The 19713-nt window shown below is 46.5% G+C and overlaps 1 protein-coding gene across 1 annotated transcript in view; it reads left to right on the top strand.

Moving 5' to 3' along the window:
- Positions 1-15640, top strand: part of ZDHHC8 (zDHHC palmitoyltransferase 8) — a 155652-nt gene extending 140012 nt beyond the window's left edge. Inside the window, exons 8-11 of the mRNA XM_084820512.1 lie at positions 2151-2256; positions 5101-5210; positions 10056-11092; positions 15273-15640. Of these exons, the coding sequence (XP_084676638.1) occupies positions 2151-2256; positions 5101-5210; positions 10056-11092; positions 15273-15456 (1437 nt within the window). The 3' untranslated portion in view covers positions 15457-15640. The remainder of the gene's footprint in view (positions 1-2150; positions 2257-5100; positions 5211-10055; positions 11093-15272) is intronic.
- Positions 15641-19713: the final 4073 nt, after the last annotated feature.

The raw sequence follows: 19713 nt of genomic DNA, 5'->3' as shown, positions 1-19713 counted from the left end.
AGCAGGGGCCCACTGACAAGAGCCCCCTGGAGTTGTTCCTCCTCTTCATCATTGCAACCTGCTTGTTTACCTGCCTCTTGCTCTGGCCCAAACAACAGTAGCGGTGAGGAGGAGAAGCATTAGATGCCAGGGCCTACCTGCTCACTGGCTCTCTGCCCGTCAAGCAAATAAGTGAGGGCGATGATGAGAAAGAGGATGAGGAGCAACAGCAGCTGGTAACAATGGTGGTGAGAAGGTGGAATCACTAGGGAGGGGGCCTGTGGAAGGTGTCTTGCCCAAGGGCCCTCCAAAACCTGGACTCAGGATTGTCCAGGCTTGCAGGATCTACTTTGCTTTTATTAGAACTCCAAGATCCGCACAACCAGAGCGTAGTGCAAAAGGCATACTCTTAGAATTAAACAGTCCAGGAATTAGTTAGAAATAACTAATTAGAATCGAAGAGCCCAGAACTCCCGCCACCCATAGCCAACGGCAATGCTGGCTGGGGATGATGAGGACTGTTGTTCAACACATCTCGAGGGTGCCATATTCGGGAAGCCTGGGTTAGAGTGGATTTTCCCTTATGATTCTAATGAACCCTACTGATTCAGTACGGAATCTTAGGAACATAACAATTTCCGATAAATTCTTTGAAGTAGAAGGGGTGTGGCTTTGTATCTGGGGTGTACAGAAACCATTTCTTCCTTTTCTTTCCTTTGCTTGTTTACAAAGCACACTGCTGTCCCTCAAGGCTAATAGGAGACACTTGAAAATGTGATCAGTGGCCCTAGTATTCAGGGACGTAGGTTCTGTGTGCAGCGATACTAAATATTTCATATGTACCCATACATTTTGAGGTAAAATTCGAAAACATGTGATTATGTGCATAAAAAATGCTGAGGTGAGAACTTGCACTGGCAAGTTTTTCCTGACGTCTATGCCACATTGACTGGGTTCACACCACACGCCAACCCATGTTCAACCACTTAGTGTAGGTTGTTGTTGAATCAGGGGTTAGCGTGTTGTCTGAACCCAGGACATTTTCCGCAGGATGGCTTGTTAACCATGCAATGTGGTTTATTTCTCTCTAACAAGCCACCTTGAGAACCCATGGTTTGTTGTTGGGTTGTTCAAGGTGGCTAACAAGCCACACTGCATAGTTAACAAGCCACCCTGTGGAAAATATCCTGGGTTCAGACAACACGTTAACCCACAGTTCAACAACTCACACTCAACCACTGAATGTGGGCTAGCATGTTGTGTGAACAGCCCCATTTTCTCCCTCTCTCAAAATACCAGAACCCAGGGTTACACAGTGATGCTGAATGGTGGAAGATCCAGGACAGACAAAAAGAGGGACTTCTTTACACAGTGCAGTGAAACTATGGCATTCATTTCCATGAGACGTAGTGATAGTCACCAACTTGGACGGCTTTAAAATGGGATTAGACAAAGTCATGGAGGATAAGTCAAAGTTTCATGTGATGCAGTCCAGACTGGTACAAGGCCAATATGGAGGAGCACTTATGGTTTGAAGATACTGCCCTTATGATTCTGAGGCTACTGATACATACGATATTTTAGTACACATTTTATCTAGGGGCTAGAACAAAATTGATTCAGCCAATTTGGCATACTATGCCAAACAACCCATGGTTCAACAACAACCCACACTGAACCACCGAGTGTGGGTTAGCATGTTGTGCAAAGCATGTTGTGTGTTTATCTTGTATAGCAGGGGTGCAAACCGTCTTTCAGCCTGCGGACTGAATTCCATTTTGGAGAAGCTTTTGGGGGCCGCATTCCAGTGATGGGCAGAACTGAAGGCAAAAGGAGCAGGGACAGAATATCCCAAATCTGAGCATATTGTAGCTTAATGCTCTTATTGCCAGAAACGAAGCTTTAGGAGAGGCATTACAGCCTTTGAGAAAGGGGGAAACCCTGCACAAAAGCCGGGAAGCCACTCCGTGATCAGTGGTTGGGAGAAAGTGTGTTGGGTCCATTGGGGAACTCCAGAGGGCTGGATTGGGACCGGGGAGAGCCAGGTTTGTGCCCCAGTCCTGAGGTTCTGCATCCCTGTTCTATGGTGTGCAGAGATACTCATGAGGATATTATAGAATGCGAAGGGTTGGAATGGGCCTTGATTAATTTGCTTCACATTTATTTTTCAGTCTAAAGTTAGCCTGGAAGGGCTGGAAGAGAAGACCATGGATATCCAACCTCCTCTACCCCCAAAAAGCGATTCCAGCAAATACAGTGAACTGGGGAGCAGTGAAGGTATAATGCCTGATCAGCGCTTTCCTTTTGAAACCAAGGGAAATGTTTTGGACCTCTTAAAACATCTGCTGAAACATGAACATCAGTTGAGCTGGGCTGTGTTGTAGAAACCACTTTAGCCAGTAGAACGGCTGTAGCTCAGTGCTCTACCTTGTATGCAGAAGGTCCCATCTCCAAGGCCTGGCTCCTCCATTTGGCTCCTCCATTTGAAAGGACTGGGCAATGGGTAATGGGAAACACCTGTTCCTGAGACCAAGGAGAACCAGTGCCAGCCAGAGTAGATTGGGCTGGATGGTTCAGAGGTCTGACTTGGTATGTGGCAGCTTCATAGGTATGTTCAAGTATGCAAAATCCGCCCCGCCACTTGTCGCTCAAATGGCACAGCATCAGACTGACATCCCCTCGAGGTAAGAGCCATAGCTTAATGGTAGAGCACATGATTTGCATGTACACGGTCCTACGTTCAGTCCCCGATGACATCTCCAGGTAGGGCTTGGAAAGATTCTTGCCTGAAACCCTGGAGAGCTCAGACCAGTCAGTAGACCAGTAGACCAGCCTTCCCCAACCTGGTGCTATCCAGAAGTTTTGGACTTCATCTCCCATGAACTCCAGTCAGCATGGCCAATGGTCCGGAATGCTGGGAATTGCAGTCAAAATCACCTGGAGTGCACCAGGTTGGAGAAGGCTGCAGTAGATAGCACTAACCAAGATGGACCAGTGGTCAGACTTGACAGAAGGTAGCTGTCAGGGTGGAAACTGAGCCCAGAGAGCCCCAGAGCAGTTCTGATTCTGAGGAGGAACAGCAATCCGTGGGAGAGGAGCCAGCTCATCCCTCACAGGCACAGCAGCTGGCAGAGATTCCTCCTGCCGGCATTCCTGGGAGAGATAGTGACCCTGGCAGCGAGAGAGCGCTGGAGGGGGGCTTGCTGGATGATCGGCACAGATGCAGGGAGCGGCGACAGATGGAGGGTGCAGAAAGGAGGCGTAGCGCTCGTTTGGCGCGCAAACAACGGTCGCGTCCCGAGGACCCAAGGGAAAGAGGGAGGATCTCTCCCTAGCCCATAAGTTCAGGGTCTTCCCATGGTTCTCCTTCAAACGGGGACCAGCTGCCTTACCTGGAGCTTAGGCTACTCTGCTATCTATCCCCAGTGCTGTTCCTTGCTTTGTCGCTAGTGATTAGTATCTGTAAGAGTCATGAAGTAATAAAGGAATAAAGCCTTGGAAAGAATCCTCATCGTCTGTGTCCTGAGTTGGCTATTGGTGGGGACTGCAAGAGACAGCTAGGGCGCTCCTGACAGCAGCTTTCTATGTCCTTCATTTAAGAACTGGAGACCAGCAGCATTCACATCAAGCTATGGTTTCATATCTCTGTGGTTCTCGGTTCTCCAACCAATCATCTCCTTCCCCCCTCTTCCCCTGGGCCATTCCCTCTCCCTTTCATAGAGTGACCAGTTGCAAGGGAAGACAGGACTCTCTTTATCATAATAGGGCGATAGTGGATGATGTGTACCTCCACGGCAAACTGTGCCTGACAAACATCTTTCTTTTTGTGTACAAATATTAAAAGGTATAAGAAAACTTTCCCCTTTTGCTTTTGGTCACCCTATCTTCCAAAACTGAGGTGTTGTTTTTTATTCTGGCATTGCATGTTGATGGTGATAGCTGCCTTGCAGAAAAGCAGGTTATAAATATTTAGTAAATAAATACACCTCGTTTCTCAATTCCCCTCAACTCTGCTTCTCTTGGCCTGCTACCTTCTCAGGCCAGCTCCTTTCCTAGGCCTTTTCTTCTACCTCTTCTTCACCCTAAGATCAGTAATTGGCAACCAAAGACCCTCTTGCCCTGTCCCACTTCTCAATGCCCACTAGGGCACCTATGCCAATCATTGCGGTCACTATAACCACAAAATCTCTTATTGCGTTACATGTATTTATTTATTTACAACATTTGTATACCACTCCACATCTAAACAGATTCCAGAGCAGCGAACAACAAGAGATAAAATGAACAAAAGATAAGAATGAAACATGATATTAAAATTATTTTTAAAAAAACCAGAGTGCCAATAAAACCAAGGCTGATCAACCAAGGAAAGTTTCCTGGAAAAGAACTGCCTTCAGGAGGTGCAGAAAACAACCCAGGGTTGGTGCCTGACTGACCTCCAGAGGCAGGGAGTTCTATAGGAAGGGAGCCACCACACTGAAGGCTCTTCTCCAGGTGGACTCCAGTCAGGCCATAGGTCCATCTGGAACCACCAGGAGCATGCCCTATGATGCCCTCAGTGACCAGGCAGGTTGGTAAGGGAGAAGGCACTCTCTCAGGTATCCTGGTCCAAAGTTCTTTAGGGCTTTGTACACTAGTACCAAAACCTTAAACCTGGCCTGGCAGTGGGCTGTACATTGGGAAGGGCTGTAGCTCAGTGGTAAAGCATGTGTCTTGCCCGTAGAAGACCTCCGGTTCCATTCCTGGTATCTCCACTTAAAAAGGATTTCAGTATCAGGGCTGAGCTGTAGGCAGCTGTTGGAAGGGAGCCAGGAGTTGTGGCCAGGAAGTCAGCGCCAAGGCACAAAGCCAGGAGTCAGAGTTGAGGAATGAAGCCAGAAATTCTGGGCCGAGAAATACCCCAGAGGGGTGCCATCATCCAGAGTAGAGAATACTAGGCCAGAAAGAGCAGTGGCCCTGATCTGGAACAGGGCAGCTACATACATTCAATGTAAATTATCCACTGTCGTACACACATCCCCTTGTTTTGTTCCATATGCATACAAAATGGATCCATTTTTGTTCATCTATGACAGTGGAGAGAGAGAAGTAACAAGTTTGGTTTCTTTTGTTTTCCCCCAGAGAGCAGCCTTTCACCCAAACTGATCAGCCCTCCCACACCTGCGATGTACAAGTATCGTCCGGCTTTCAGCAACAATCCAAAAGTACACTACCATGGCGCATCTGAACAGGTAAGCCTATTATGACTGCAATCTTATGGACACTTGCCTGAGGGTCAGCCCCCTTGAATACAGTGTCACTTACTTCAAACCAAACATGCCTGGGATTGCGCTGTAGGAGCGGTTTAGAAAGGTGTTGCCCAAATTGGCATTTTGTCATTACCTCCAGTCCTTGGGCCTTCCAGTGTGCAGCGGAGGTTTCTGATTAGGACAAGGGCAGTCAGTGCCTTATTCAGGGCCCTCCCAGACAGAGGACACAGCCCTGCCATCCTCTTCTGGCTCAGAGGATGAGTCCCCGGCAGAACCGCCATCTCCCCAGCCTCGCAGATGTCTTGGGCTACCAAATCAAGCGAGATCCCTTTAACAATCCAATCAGCTGCTCCAGGAGGGGTGGAGCTGACCACAGTACAAGTCTTGTCAGCCTACATAAGGTTTTAGTTGGCTTTAGCTTCCTCCTGAGACACCATCCTCCTATTGTCCTAGCAGGAGAGAGTTCCAGCCAGCAGGACCCACTTGGAGCTATCCAAGGTCTTACTTTCTTCCTGCCTTGATTGTATGATCAGCTTCCACTGTGAGCCTCAAGGGACCAGAGAATGGGACACATTTCAGAGCGCTCTCAGACAATTGCTTTTTCTAGCAGAGGGGCTGGATAGGTCCCTTCTGCCCCTCCCAATTAACACAGGCCTGACCTTAAATTATGTGCGTCATTTTAGTTCTTCTTCTTGTAGGCCCCTTCCAACCCTACTATTCTATTATTCTTTTTTACTACCTAAAAGCTGCAGATTCTTCTCCTCACTTAAAGCAAACCATCTCTGTAACCACTGTCCATTTTAACTTTGAAAACTTAGGCAGGGACACCAATCAAGAACTCTGCTTTCAGAAACTTGGTGTAATGGCTCATAAATCTTTCTCAGGAGACTTGTCTCCTGACTGGTGGAGAGAGAGCTTTCGAAAAGGAGCCTCGCTGCATGAGATTACAGCACTGAGTTGGCCGAAAAGCTTATCTCAAGAGCTTTGCCTTTATTACCTGACAAATGGCTTGCTGCTTCTCTGTGTTACAGCGTTATCCATGCATCCGCTGGCTCTGAACCTGCAGTCTGGAACTGAGTAAATGGAGCAGAATATTAGGAAGGAGCGGGGTTATAGCAAATGGAACCTCCATGTCTAACAGCAACTGTTATTTAGTAGCAAACTATCTCTGAACATGGAGGTCCTGGTCGCTATAACCAGGGCTAGCCCAAGACATTTTGCTGCCTGAGGCAAAGAACAAGATGGCACTGCCTCCTATTCCATGTACAGTTGCCCACTGGACTGGCAGATGAATCTGTCTTCAACACTGATGAGGGGACAGCATCCTCCCCTGCACATGGAGGTGGCAGGCTAACTTAGGGAAGGCTGCATGGCACACAGGTCTTTCCTCAAACATCTTGCGACCACCTCCTTGCATCTGCCTCCCCAAGCAACCACTTCACTCTGCCTAATGGTAGGGCCGGCCCTGGCTGTAACCTTGTTCCTTCTTAATATCCAGTTCCATTTACTCCATTCTAGACTGCAGGTTCAGTGTTGGTAGAAGGACAAATAAAACTATAACACAGAGAAGCAGCAAGTCGTTCATCAAGTTTGTGGGCTTCTGGAAGTGGCATCTTCCACTGCTTTTGCGGGAGCAAAACAAAAGGAGGACCACCGTTGCAATTAAAACAAGCCACAACTCCTGCAGTAATTAAACCACTGAATATGCATACAAAAGGCCTATATACATTTTTTTACAAAGTGAATACGTAAGTATTGTACATGGAATAAGAGAGCTAAATATACAGTGCCAACAGCTAATGAACAATAAACCCCATCAGAAGATCCAACAGCTAAAATACACACCTGTTATGTTGGAATGAAAGGCACTAAAGGCACACTTCTACTGGATTGCTGCCTGCTAGGTGGAAGCTTCCAATCTCGGCGGCTTCCAAGAATCTTATGCCCCGCCAGACTGCTGCCAACCGGGTGGGACAAGCGAAAGACGTGATTTTTGCCTTTCTGTCCCCCTTTAGTTTTTCTTCTAGACAGGCCTCTGAGCCCGTCTGAAGGAGTTGTGCTGCCAAGGGCAGGGGTGGGACTCGAGAGGCCTTTAGGGTCCTATGGATCCTGGCCTCTCCTCCCTCCCTGCCCACCAGCATGCCTCCTTTTCCTGATACTGACCTTGGAGGAGGCGCTGCTGCTGACTTTTCTGCTGGGCCGGGGGTGAAGATCTGTAGCTCTGTCTATGGCCTTGGAGGTGACAATACCCAGTATCCTATGACCCCCTCAGACAATGTCTGTGGGGCGTAGGATTGCTCTGCCCATTCTAAATTCCTGAATAAGTAAGTGCATATTTTAAAAGATATTTGCCTTTCAGCTTTGCTTTCTTTGTCAATGTGCTATTTCTTGAAAAATATTCACTTCAGGAATTTAGAACGTAGAGCCTTTCATTCCAACTTCACATGGGTGTATTTCAGTTTTTGGATCTTCTGGTGGGTGTCAGGAGTGCCCTAGCTGCCTCTTACAGTCTTCTCCAATAGCCAACTCAACACACAGACAAAAGGATTCTTTTCAAGGCTTTAATCCTTTTACAACTTAATGACTCTTTCAGATGCTAATCACCAGTGACTAAGGAAGGAACAGCACTGGGAAAAGGTAGCAGAGTAGCCTATGCTCCAGGTTAGGCAGTTGGCCCCCATTTGAAAGAGAATCACGGGAAGACCCTGAACTTATGAGCTAGGGAGAGATCCTCCCTCTTTCCCTTGGGTCCTCGGGACGCAACCATTGCTTGCGCGCCAAACGAGCACTACTCCTCCTTTCCGCACCCTCCATCTGTCGTCGCTCCCTGCATTGGCGTCGAATGTCCAGCAAGCCCCCCTCCAGCACTCTCTCGCTGCCAGGGTCACTATCTGTCCCAGGAATGCTGGCAGGAGGAATCTCTGCCAGCTGCTGTGCCTGTGAGAGATGAGCGAGCTCCTCTCCCACAGATTGCTGTTCCTCCTCAGAATCAGAACTGCTCTGGGGTTCTAGCGGCTCTGTTTTCACCCTGACAGTGGGGTTTATTGTTCATTAGACTTTGGTATGATATATTTGGATCTTATTAGATGAACGATACATATGTGTATACTTTGGCTGCTGTAGCAAGCAGATTCTTGCCCCCTGACCTAAGGAATTTGTCAACCCCTTTTTAAAACCTTTTAAGCCCGTGGGCCATTGATTCATCTCATGACAGCAAATTCCATAAACTAATTACATGTTGCATATAATTCTAACACATGGATTTTTAAAAAAAAAACCCCACCCACCCACCATTCATTCATTCATTCATTCATTCATTTCTCTGGCCCTATCCAGGGTTTGTTGAGCAGATGATTGAACAAACCATGGTTTGTTTTCTCAATCCCTGTGTTGTTTGTTTCCCTCTTCCTTCATCCCTGTATCATAAATACCTTTGTATGTGCTGTAGTACTGGCATGTAGAGCGGCTGGTTTTTTGTTTTGTTTTTACCACTCTTGCCTGCCGCCTCTGTTGCTTGGCAAAACAACCTATGAACAACCCACAGTTCTGGGCTCTCATGTAATATCAACCTATGATTTAAACAACCCAGAGTTCAAAACAAACAACAACAACAAACCATGGGTTCTCTTTCTGGTTGTTCATGCTTAACTAACCATGGTTTGTTAATGCATAGAATCATAGAATAGTAGGGTTGGAAGGGGCCTATAAGACCATCGTGTCCAACCCCCTGCTCAATGCAGGAATCCAAGTCAAAGCATCCCTGATAGATGGCTGTCCAGCCTCGTCTTGAATGCCTCCAGTGTGGGAGAGCCCACTACCTCCCTAGGTAATTGGTTCCACTGTCATACTGCTCTAACAGTCAGGAAGTTTTTCCTGATGTTCAGCCGGAATCTGGCTTCCTGTAACATGAGCCCATTCTTCCGTGTGCTGCACTCTGGGATGATTGAGAAGAGATCCTGTCCTTCCTCTCTGTGATGACCTTTCAAGTACCTGAAGAACACTACCCTATCTCCCCTCAGTCTTCTCTTCTCAAGGCTAAACAAGCCCAGTTCTTTCAGTCTCTCCTCATAGGGCTTTGTTTTCAGTCCCCTGATCATCTTCGTTGCCCTCCTCTGACCGTGTTCACACATCATGACAACCCAGATTTCAACAATCCCAACCATAGGTTAATATTATGTGCAAACCAGGCCATTGCATAAAGTGGGACTACCTTTTGTCTGTCCTGAACCTCCTATTCATCCATCGTGCTGGGTGACCCTGAGTTCTAGTATAATGGGAGAGAAAGATACATTTCTCTCGATCCCCTTCTTCCGAACAAAATAAAATGAAAGGATTTAGTGTCTTGCACATCGCTTTGTGGGCCTGCACTGGTTTTGTGGTGGATCACATTGTTCTGCATATAGTTCTAGAACATTTCCCCATATTCATTGGAATTTATTTTCTTTTAGTAATTTGGTTGTAATATCCCCAGAACATAAATTGAGTTGAGATTAGAAGAGGTCAGATTTGAGTTCGGATGTACACTGATGGGGAAAGGGCTGTAGCTCAGTGATAGAGCCCCTGCTTTGCATGCAGAAGGCCCCAGGTTCGATCCCCGGCATCTCCAGGTAGGGCTGAAAAAAATCCCATCTGAAACTCTGGAGAGCTGATGCAGTCAGTGTCAACAATACCGGGCTAAATGGTCTGATTCAATATAAGCCAGCTTCCTATATTTCCATGTTCAAAGGCAAGGGGAGGTGGTCGTATCTTGGGATGAGGGAGGAATCCTCAAAATTGAGCTGCACCGGGCCATGCTCTTCCCTCTCTCTTCAATTTCCTTTCTTTCAGATCTCCATACAGGAAGGACACAAGCAAGGGTCTGTGATAGAGGAAAACGATAGTAGCCTTGATTACCAGTCAGAACCCAGCCTCGATATCCCCAACTACCGGAAGAGTTCCCTTCACAAGACTTACCAGTCTTCTCCACTGCAGATAGACTCCTTTGCCGTCAACTCGAGGTCTCTGAGCTTGAAATCCGCCGGCAGGAGAGGAATAGACAAAGCGCCCCTCCATCCCATGAGGTCGGAAGGGGCTGCCTCCACACCTTATAAAAGCATCTTTTCTCCCAACTCTCTGTCGAACAGGAATGGGAGCCTGTCGTACGACAGCTTGCTCAACCCGATGTCCCCCTCGGGGAGGAGGTGCATAGCTCATGCCGCCATCGGCTCTGTTGGGTACCACTCACCATATTTGTCTGCCAAAATGTGCCACCTGCGGGGCAGAGAGCTCCAGCGCCCGCCCCCACAGAGCTTCAGCCCTGTGCTGGGTGGCCCCGCCCCACATCCGCGTGACCCCTCGCCGGTCCGCTACGACAACCTGTCGAAAACGATTATGGCGTCTATTCAGGAGAGGAAAGAAATGGAGGAGCGGGAGAAGCTCCTCCACTCTCACCCAGACTCCGTGTTCGCAGACTCGGGTGTGTATGACACCCCCAGTTCTTACAGCCTTCAGCAGGTCAGCATGCTATCGGAAGACCCCCGTAGCCTAGCCATGAGATACGGCTCAAGGGACAATCTGATGACCACCACCGGCTTCAGCGCGAGGAACCCTGTCCTGCAGGCCTCTGTTTCTTCGCTCTCGAGTGCCATGACCAGAACGTCAAGGACTTCCACGCCTTCCCTCCAAGCTGACCTAGCCAATAACAATGTTCAGGCCCATCAGGCACTGCAGGGCAGGATGAGCAATGGCTCTTATAAATCACCCAGCCACCAAGTCCCATCATCCCCAGGTGGGATGCCCAGGTCGCCCTCATACGGAGGCCCCAAAGCTGTCACGTTCGTTAACACCATGGAGATAACAGAGGCACAGCCTGTGGGGACTCCAAGGTATGGATAGCTTTATTATTGACTGTGGTTGTTTACAGCAGGCAAAAGATAGATGGGCACCTACAGGTAGGTCTCTGTGTGATTTGCTGTAGATTTAGGTCTAGCATCCAGTAGGGATATTGGAGAAATCCATCTCTGGACTGGAGTACAACAAGTTTTCCTAGGTTTAGCCCCTCGGAGTTCGGCCTGGTTCCTGCTGCAGTGCCTGACTTGGGCAGTTTGCAGATTTTTTCAGGCATTTTGCGCATTTCCCCCCAGGTTCTGCTATTTGCGCAAATTTCTGTGCATGTTGTGCAAATTATGGCCAAATTTCCACAGAACTGACTGTAATTTAGGCAAGTTTCTCAGAAATGTGCACAAATTGCTCAGATATTTGTGCAAGTTGCAGAACCTGTGTAAAAAAAAAAAAGCAAAAAAAGAGTTCCTAAAGTTCTGGGAAAAGCCTGCAGCTCAGTTTGCAAATGCAAAGTGAACTGTACACGCTGCAGAACTCAAAAAAAAGAACTGGATTTTCCAGTGACAGACATCTGGGAGGCATGGTTGGGCACCTGCCAAGGGCTCACACCCCAGCAGGGGACAACTCACAAGAGCCCCGGACTTGCTTCTCTTCTTCACCCTTGCAACCTGCTTATCCACCCGCCTCTCAATGTAGCCCAGACAACAGCATTTAATTGTCAAAGCAAAAGAAAGCATGATTTCCCCTTGTGTAGTTGTGCTATTCTGCTATATCATAGTGCCACCTAGAGGTTATGTAGTGGAAAAGCAGCAAAGGAAACGCTTTTTGCGGAGTGCTCAGATCTCAATTCTGCGACAAAACTGAAAATAGATACAGCAGATTAACAGCTGATTAACAGCCACATGTAGAAAAGCTCTTAGCCTTTGGTTATCTGGGCTTATCTGATGCTTAAGTATTCTGAATAGCAAGTATCCAATACTGGAATGCTGGGTATCAGTATCACATATAGAATAATAGATACTGAAAGGTCAGACCCAGACAATCAAGTATTTGAAAGTTGGTTCAACTATATGTCAATATCAATCTCAAATATCAGATGCGAGGGTCAAACTAGACAAGGTGTTTATCACATAGTTTGCCATCAACTTGTTCATTTTTCTTAAATAGCTGTTGTGTGTGTGTGTGTGTGTGTGAGAGAGAGAGAGAGAGAGAGAGAGAGAGAGAGAGAGATTGGGACCATGATGGGAGGGAGGCTTTAACTCTCCATTTGTTAAAGAAAAATCAATGACACAAGGGCAAACTATGTGATGAACATCCAGGGGTGGCCCAAGACATTTTGCTGCTGAAGCGGAGAAGCAAATGGTGACCCATGCACAATGTTGGAGAGCCAGCCAAGTTATTTTGGTACATGAGGCAGAAATCCCCATGAGCATCTCTCCCCTTCCCTGGCAGTAGGAATACAATAATAAGTCAGTAACTAACCATTTGCTGCCCTTCTATGACACCCAAAATCTGCTGCCTGAGGCAACTGCCTCACTCTGCCTCATGGTAGGGCCGGCCCTGTGAATGTCACATCTAGAGAGCCAGTGTGGTTAGCGTGTTCAACTGGGACTGGGGAGATCAGGGTTCTAATCCCCACTCGGCTATGAAGCTCACTAGGTATCTTTGGCCCAGTCATTGACTCTCAGCCTAACCAACCTCATAGGGTTGTTATGAGGATAAAATGGAAAAGAGGAGGAGGATCATGTATGCTGCCTTGGGCTCCTTGGAGAAAAGGCGGAATATAAATATAACAAGCAAACAAATAAAGGTTGGTCCTGAGTCAAAAGAACCAAATGTTAAATACTGAACTTTTGAACATGATAACTCTAAAATTTGAGGAAGCTTGTTCTTGTGTGGCTCAGTTTAACATCGGCAACAGGCCCATGCTCTCAAGTAACTGGTGTGACGTGCACTGATCCACAAGTAAGCCATAGGATCTGCCAGCAACCTGATTCCATCACTGGTACAACCAGTGTTCCAGAGTTTGTGTGGCTTTGGAAGCCTGCCATATGCACCCTAATTTTTGAGGTACACATTCATCTTGCAACTCTTCCTGCTATTTCCCACTGATTCAGAAACTCTTGGCAGTGAAAGGTGCATCACAGTCTATATTATGGCACCCCCAAGTGACGTGTGGCAGCAGAGGTGGGGGGAGTATTTTAGTCCCTAAAGTGGTGTTTCTTTTGACCAGTGGTATGCAATGCAGGAAACAGCCTATTTTATATCTGAATGATACTTCCTGGGAGATGTAGCAGTTTAGTTTGAAGGATGTGTGCTTTTCTGTGTCTGTGAGAAGATGGAGTGCTGTAGTTAGGTAATTTTAGACTTCGGACTTAATAGTCTTACAGGGGGTGGGGCTCTTTAGATGGTAATGTGTATTACTTCACTTCAAAAAGTTGTAAACCAGCCCTGCTGTGTTTGGGGGCCCTCCTGTACATTCTGCTGGGTGGAGCCCTGGACCTGTGCCCGCATAGTCCTGCCCTAATGGTACCACTGAGCAAACATAGTCTTCAAAAGTGTGCATTTTAATTGCTGCTTTCCATGTTTGCTCTGGAGAAGGATAACATCTAGGTTTCCCACCTAGGTTGATGACCTTCCCACACTAACAAATGGTGGTATTTCTGAAGCATTTTATCTTTGAGCTTTTCTGCATGAGGCATTTATTGTGCGCTCGTGAATCCTTACTTATGGTTGTTTACAGGCTCTTTAGACGACGACATGATCCTCCAGTTTTGCTTCTGTTTTTTCAGAGCACTCTCCTGGGTTCTTTTTTAGAATGGGGAAAATGGGGTATTATTTCTCAAAGTGCTGTTTCTCCTTGTGTATTTGAGCTATTCCGCTATAGCACAGCTCTACCTGGAAGTTATGTAGGAGGAAAGGAAAAGCTCTTTGTATAGAGCTGGGATCTCAATTCTGTGATGAAACCAGAAATAGATACAGTGAATAACAGCCTCGTGTAGAAAAGCTTTTAAAGTAGTGTATTGGAGAGACAGTGCAGTGGATAGACAGTTGGACATGAACGAGGGAGGACTAGGTTCAATGGTGAAGCTTGCTGGGTTGGACTGGGCCAGTCACTACCTCTCTGCCTGACTTACCTCAGAGGGTTGTTGTGAGGATGGGACAACCCCATGTATGCCATCCTGAGCCCCTTGAAGGTTAGGCATGAAACGCATATGCTAAATAAATTAATAGTATAGATTGGTCCCATAAGCACAGAAAATTAAATTTAAGTGGTATATAAATGTACATGTAACTCTGGACTCTGTGTGTGTGTGTGTGTGTGTGTGTGTGTTTTCTCTTGCAACTCACCTTCAGCTTCCCTCTTACCTTTCCAATGCATTTGACAGCCATGCATGTCAGTGAATAGAATGCCAATTCAGTCGTCTGTCTTGCTCCATGCTTCAGGCAGGCTGTTTGCTTAAAAATAATAATAATATAACTAACACATCCATTAAATGTAGATCCCCGTCTCTTTTTTAAAACAACAAAAAATAAATTTTTAAAATGTTGAAAAACTGCTTTGGGTATATGGGTTAGTAATTGCACTGATAAGCCAATCAGCGCTGTGCAAAGCAGGCTTCTGCTGCATTCTGTTCCTCCTGAGCTCATTCAATGACAGAAGATGGTCTGTCTGAACAAAACTCAGTGAGTGCACTTCCACAGCGGGCTTGCTTCTAAAATTATCTGTGCCTGTCTCTTCCGTAAGTGTCTCTTGGGAATGCCCTCTAAGGGTCAAAGCCAACCCTTGGGGTGGGGGTGTTTTGCTTTTAACTTGAAAGTGAGCAGGGTCCCAATCCAAACTCAAACTGCCATGCATGGAGAAGGGAAGTCTAAGCTTCCTCCCAGCTGTTTCCTTTCTGAAATTGGTGCCAATGGAAGCTTTTGTTCATTTTTTTTATGGTGAATGGTGAATTTCTGGAAGGTAGCAGCTAAGGTTTAACCCTCCCCTCCCAGTGCACAGTGTTCCCAGTCCACAGCGGGGACCCGTGTGTTTTCACTCCAAGTGAAAAAACCCACGAGAGGGACAGCTGCATGCTAAATAATTATTGTAATGTACAGTGTGATCCTAAGGCCATTCTTAAGTGTTTTGCAGTATCAGGACATAAGCGGTGTTTCTGTGGAGCTTTAGCTGTTGCTTTCTGTTAACTTTCTCTCAATCCCGTTGTCTTTCTTCCACTGCAGGGAGGACATCCAGCTGAAGACGCCTCACAGTAAAGTTAACGGACAGCCAAAAGGAATTTCCCGAGCGGAGGGTCGACTAGGTTCCACATCTAGTTCCCAGGGTCCCCCAGTCAGTCCCGCTAGACATTCAAACGTTAAGAAGGTGTCTGGCGTGGGTGGGACAACCTATGAAATTTCAGTATAAAAAAGAAATTCATGAAATAAAGAGCCATCCGCAAACCCAGCCGCGAAGCTAGGTGCACTGTGAAGATTCAGACAATAACGCCAACAAGGAGAAAAGTAGGAGCAGCAGCTGATGGGGCCCTTCCTGTTTTATTTTGTGGTGGGTTTAAAAAAAAAAAAGTCACAGGACCCATTTCTCTTTTTCTGGCCAAAACCAGCTGCAGCCTTATTCTTGAAGGAATAAACTTTGTACAGCTCATTGGATCCTCTCTTGAACAGAGAGCTGGGAACAGACTTAACCACCTACTGACTGATAGCACCACAATTTAGAGATTACATTTGCTTTTGCGGAAGAGAACGGAAAAGCCATTGTGCGTTTGTCTCTGTCCACCAAATCCTGTCATGTAGATGTTGTTGTGCTGTGGTCTTAAAAACAGCTCGTGCAGGCTTAATGTTTCCCCTTAAACCCTCCAGGTTTGATGGCAAATAAGATGAAGGAGCAACAGGGCCCAGCAGGGTTTTTTTTTCCCCCAGCCTATCAACGATAAATACTAGATTACTTGGAGGAGCTGGGTGTGTAGCAATCCATTGCCCCCAAGCAGCAGGGGTGATGCTTTTTCCTTGTCCACAATGGCTTCTTATACGTTTCATGGGAGGAAGCAAATTTGTATGTGCATTCTTTTGAGCATGCAGATCTGTTTCTTCCATTGGAATGAATGGGCCAGCCCTATGGGCATGAAAGCTGAACATGTGCACACGAGCATATATGGACCTCTGCATTGGTGTGCATGCACGTGAGAGAGAATACCAGGTGAATACTCTTCAACAGAATAAGACCAGTAAACAGGAGTAGGCCTTTGACTCCCATTCAACCTTTCAGAGACTGTTCTATGGGCAAAGGAAAGAAAGGGGTGGGGTTATATCCTATTGCCATTTGCCGCCGTGTATGAAATTATGCACACACCATGAGTTTGTCTTTCATGTCAGAGAACCGATATACAAGTAAGGAACTTCCATTCCTCCTTGGACTATTATTGGTGGGGTTCTTCTTTGAAAAAAGAAAAGAAAAAGAAAAAAGCCTGCCCTGTTCAAAAAAGAAAAAAAAATCAAATATTCAGATGGTAACCTATTATTATAAACAGCCCTCCTTTTTCCTCCTCTTTCATGCTACTGGAGATGGGCTGTAATACAGTGTATTGTCTTGCACTGGTGCAGTGTGTATAATCTCAATGCAAGTTATTATGGTCTGTTGAAATTTGCAGTGTGTGTGCGTACGAGTGATTGATTGTGTGTGATTGTCAGCCAAGCATATGCCTGTAGGAGATACATTTTGCCGCCTGCCTAATGACTAGTGAGTTTTCCACGAGCCCTACATACTTTGAGACAGGTATATTCCAATACTGGTATTCACTCTATCTAGAACTCATGCAAATGAGAATTTGGAGACACAAATCCTTAAGTGAGTTGTTTACAAAAATTCAGAATGTTTATTCTCCGAATTAGGAGTGGGTTCCCCTTGCCCCTCTCAATCAAATCAGTCATGAGCACTGTTAGATTTGGGGGGTTTAGAGAAAAAGCAAGGTGCAAAAGTATTGCATTTCGCAACTTGATACGTAACATGATTGCCTTAACATTTCATTTTAGGATTTCAGTGTTTTGTGTATAAGAAGTCTCCCTCAAAGTGGGATTTTGAAAGTGACATTTTAAAAGGATCAGAATTCTCAAAGCTGGATTTCTTTTGGCATTTTGTTTTAGGTCTAATCCAGGGCCAAAAGAGACATGACACAGGAAATCCTGCTGCTTTTTTTTTTTTTTTAAGCATATCAGCTGCAGGGGAGGGGGCTGAATCAGATCAGCATTGCAATGCTGGGGGGTAGAGTGTGAACCCCTATGTTTTTGTAATTGAAATCCCACACACTCCAGAATTTTCTGGGGCACCTGGATTTTTTCCCCCGTGGGGTAAATACCAGTTGAAGGGGGAGCAGTACTTAGATCAGTGGGGCTGGGAGGTTAATCCCCCCTTTCCTCAGCAGAACATTCGAAGCTGTCTTTAACCAGGTCAGACTGTTTGTCCTTCCAGCCCAATATTGTCTACTCCAGCAGTGGCTCTCCAAGGTCTCCAGGAAGGGGTCTTCCAAATCCCCTGCACACTAATCCTTTTAACTCAGGGGTGCAGAACCTCTTTCAGCTCGAGGGCTGAACTGCAGTTCAGAGAAGCTCTTGGGGGCTGCAGTCTAGTGATGTACAGGGCTGAAGGCAAAAGAGGCTGGGTCAAAATGCCAACTGGAGATGCTGCAAATTGAACCCGGGACTTTCTGCTTGCAACACAAGTGCTCTGTCACTGAGCTAAGGCCCTTCTGTAGTACCCCAATCCTGATCCCATTTGAGACCTCCTTCCTTCATGGTCGCTATTCAAAGACAAAACAAGATCATAATAATGGATTCTACTCATGTTTACAGGGCTGGCCTTACCATTACGTAGAGTGAAGCACTCGCCTCAGGCAGCAGATTCTGAGAGGTAGCAGCAAGGTGTTGGAGGAGAGACCTGTGAGCCGTGTGGCCTCCGAAGTTAGCCTGCTGCCTTCAGGCTCAGTAGAGGATGCTGTCCCACCATCAGTGCTCAGCACAGTTGAGCCAATCCAGCTGGTGTTTTTAGGTGGAATGGGAGAGAGCACCATCTTGTTCTTTGCCTCAGGCAGCAAAACATCTTGGGCTGGCCCTGCATGTCTAGCTGAGTCCCCAGGCAGCTCCAATTCTGGGAGTTCAATGTTTTATTTCGGCACTTCCAGTCCCCCTCAGTCCAGGTGTGCAGAGCATTTCGGCAGGCACTATTACCCTGGTAATCCACATATCTTGCAGTGATGACTGTGAGCTTCCTACATACACTGCAGGGTAGGCTTGGTAGAAAAGGTATCGGTGCTTCCCCCCAGACACTTCCTGTTCATCTGATTGACCATGATAGTGTCCAAGAAACCTTAGGACCAAAGAGAGATTTCCTCTGAATGCAAATACCAGCTGCTGAAGAAGGACTTTTCTTCAGGGCTGCAGTAGGGAGGAAAGGGTTAGATTCAGTGGAGGCTTTGCACCTTGGATAGCTCCTTTGGAGTTCTGATGGGTTCTGACTGAAACCTGGAGCTGATTCACTGCCCTACTGACTTTGGAGCCACCAGCCTCCACTGGTTAGATTCTCCCTCCGTGTCAGATGCTCTGTTCCGTTAATTATCAGGTCCCGCCCAGCCGAAATAATTTGCTTTAAAAAAAACCCTGCATGTTAGATGCAAAGAGGCATTTAACATCAATGTCCAGTTTGATCCTCCATTTTCCTTTCTTCTTCACCTCAATGCTTCCCAACGTTTTTGTTTCCAGCTAGGTTTCATGAATGGAAAGACCTGCTTAAAGAGTCTAAGAAAATAGAAAAGGTCACCGGAGTTCTAAGGCTCACTGCAGACAACCCCATGAACCATGTCATGGGGACGGTGTAAGACTTTATACCTTGATGAGCACATTGCTCAGAAAGTGTTTTGAACAGCAAACATTTCAGGCCACCTTTTTATTTATTTAGTCAATAGTCTTTGTGTTCTGAAATTAACTAGCCCTGTTGTTATTGTCCTGAGTTTCTGCTGAAGATTCTAACCATAGGGGGACATTTCTCACGTTACGGGTCCATTTCTCATGTTACAGTTTTCAAGACCCAAAGCATTCCTATACATCGTTCATGTGTTTGCACATAGCTGCAAGTGCATTGTCAGAATTATGAACTCTGGGGTGAGGTTTCAGGGGAACATATGGTCCGTTTGTGTCATCTCCAACTGAAAGGACTGTATGTGCAGCAAGATACGTGCACTCTTCTCAATGTACCTTATACTGCATGGCATCCAGTTCCCCTGATCTATTCATCTGAAGAAGAAAAAGGATGGAAAGTTCATAGAAATCTGTGACAGTGCAGACAGGGATGTACATATGTACATCTGCACTGTATGTTCCATCATATATGTCAGGGGTGCAGAACTTCAGGCCCCAGGGCCAAATCCAGCCTTCCTAGAGGTCCCCAGATGCACCCCCTTTCTCCTGACCACTGATCGTTTGGTGGTTTCCTATCTCTTGTGCAGTTTTTTCCCCCGATTCTAAAAGGTTGAAATGCCTCTCCTATGGCTTAGTTACAGCCAGGAAGAGCTTTAAAGTAAGACAGTGAGATACTTTTGTTAATTTTGCCCCCATTCCCTTCCTCAAAATGGAATGCGGCCCTTGGACTCAAAGGGGTTCTGCACCCCTGTTATAC

This window comes from Heloderma suspectum, chromosome 13, assembly GCF_057233095.1.
Source record: "Heloderma suspectum isolate Gila_16-S chromosome 13, 16-S_ref, whole genome shotgun sequence".
In the NCBI taxonomy this organism is placed as follows: Eukaryota; Metazoa; Chordata; class Lepidosauria; order Squamata; family Helodermatidae; genus Heloderma; species Heloderma suspectum.
Note: the sequence above shows the minus strand (reverse complement) of the source record. Positions and strands in the feature narration are given on the sequence as shown.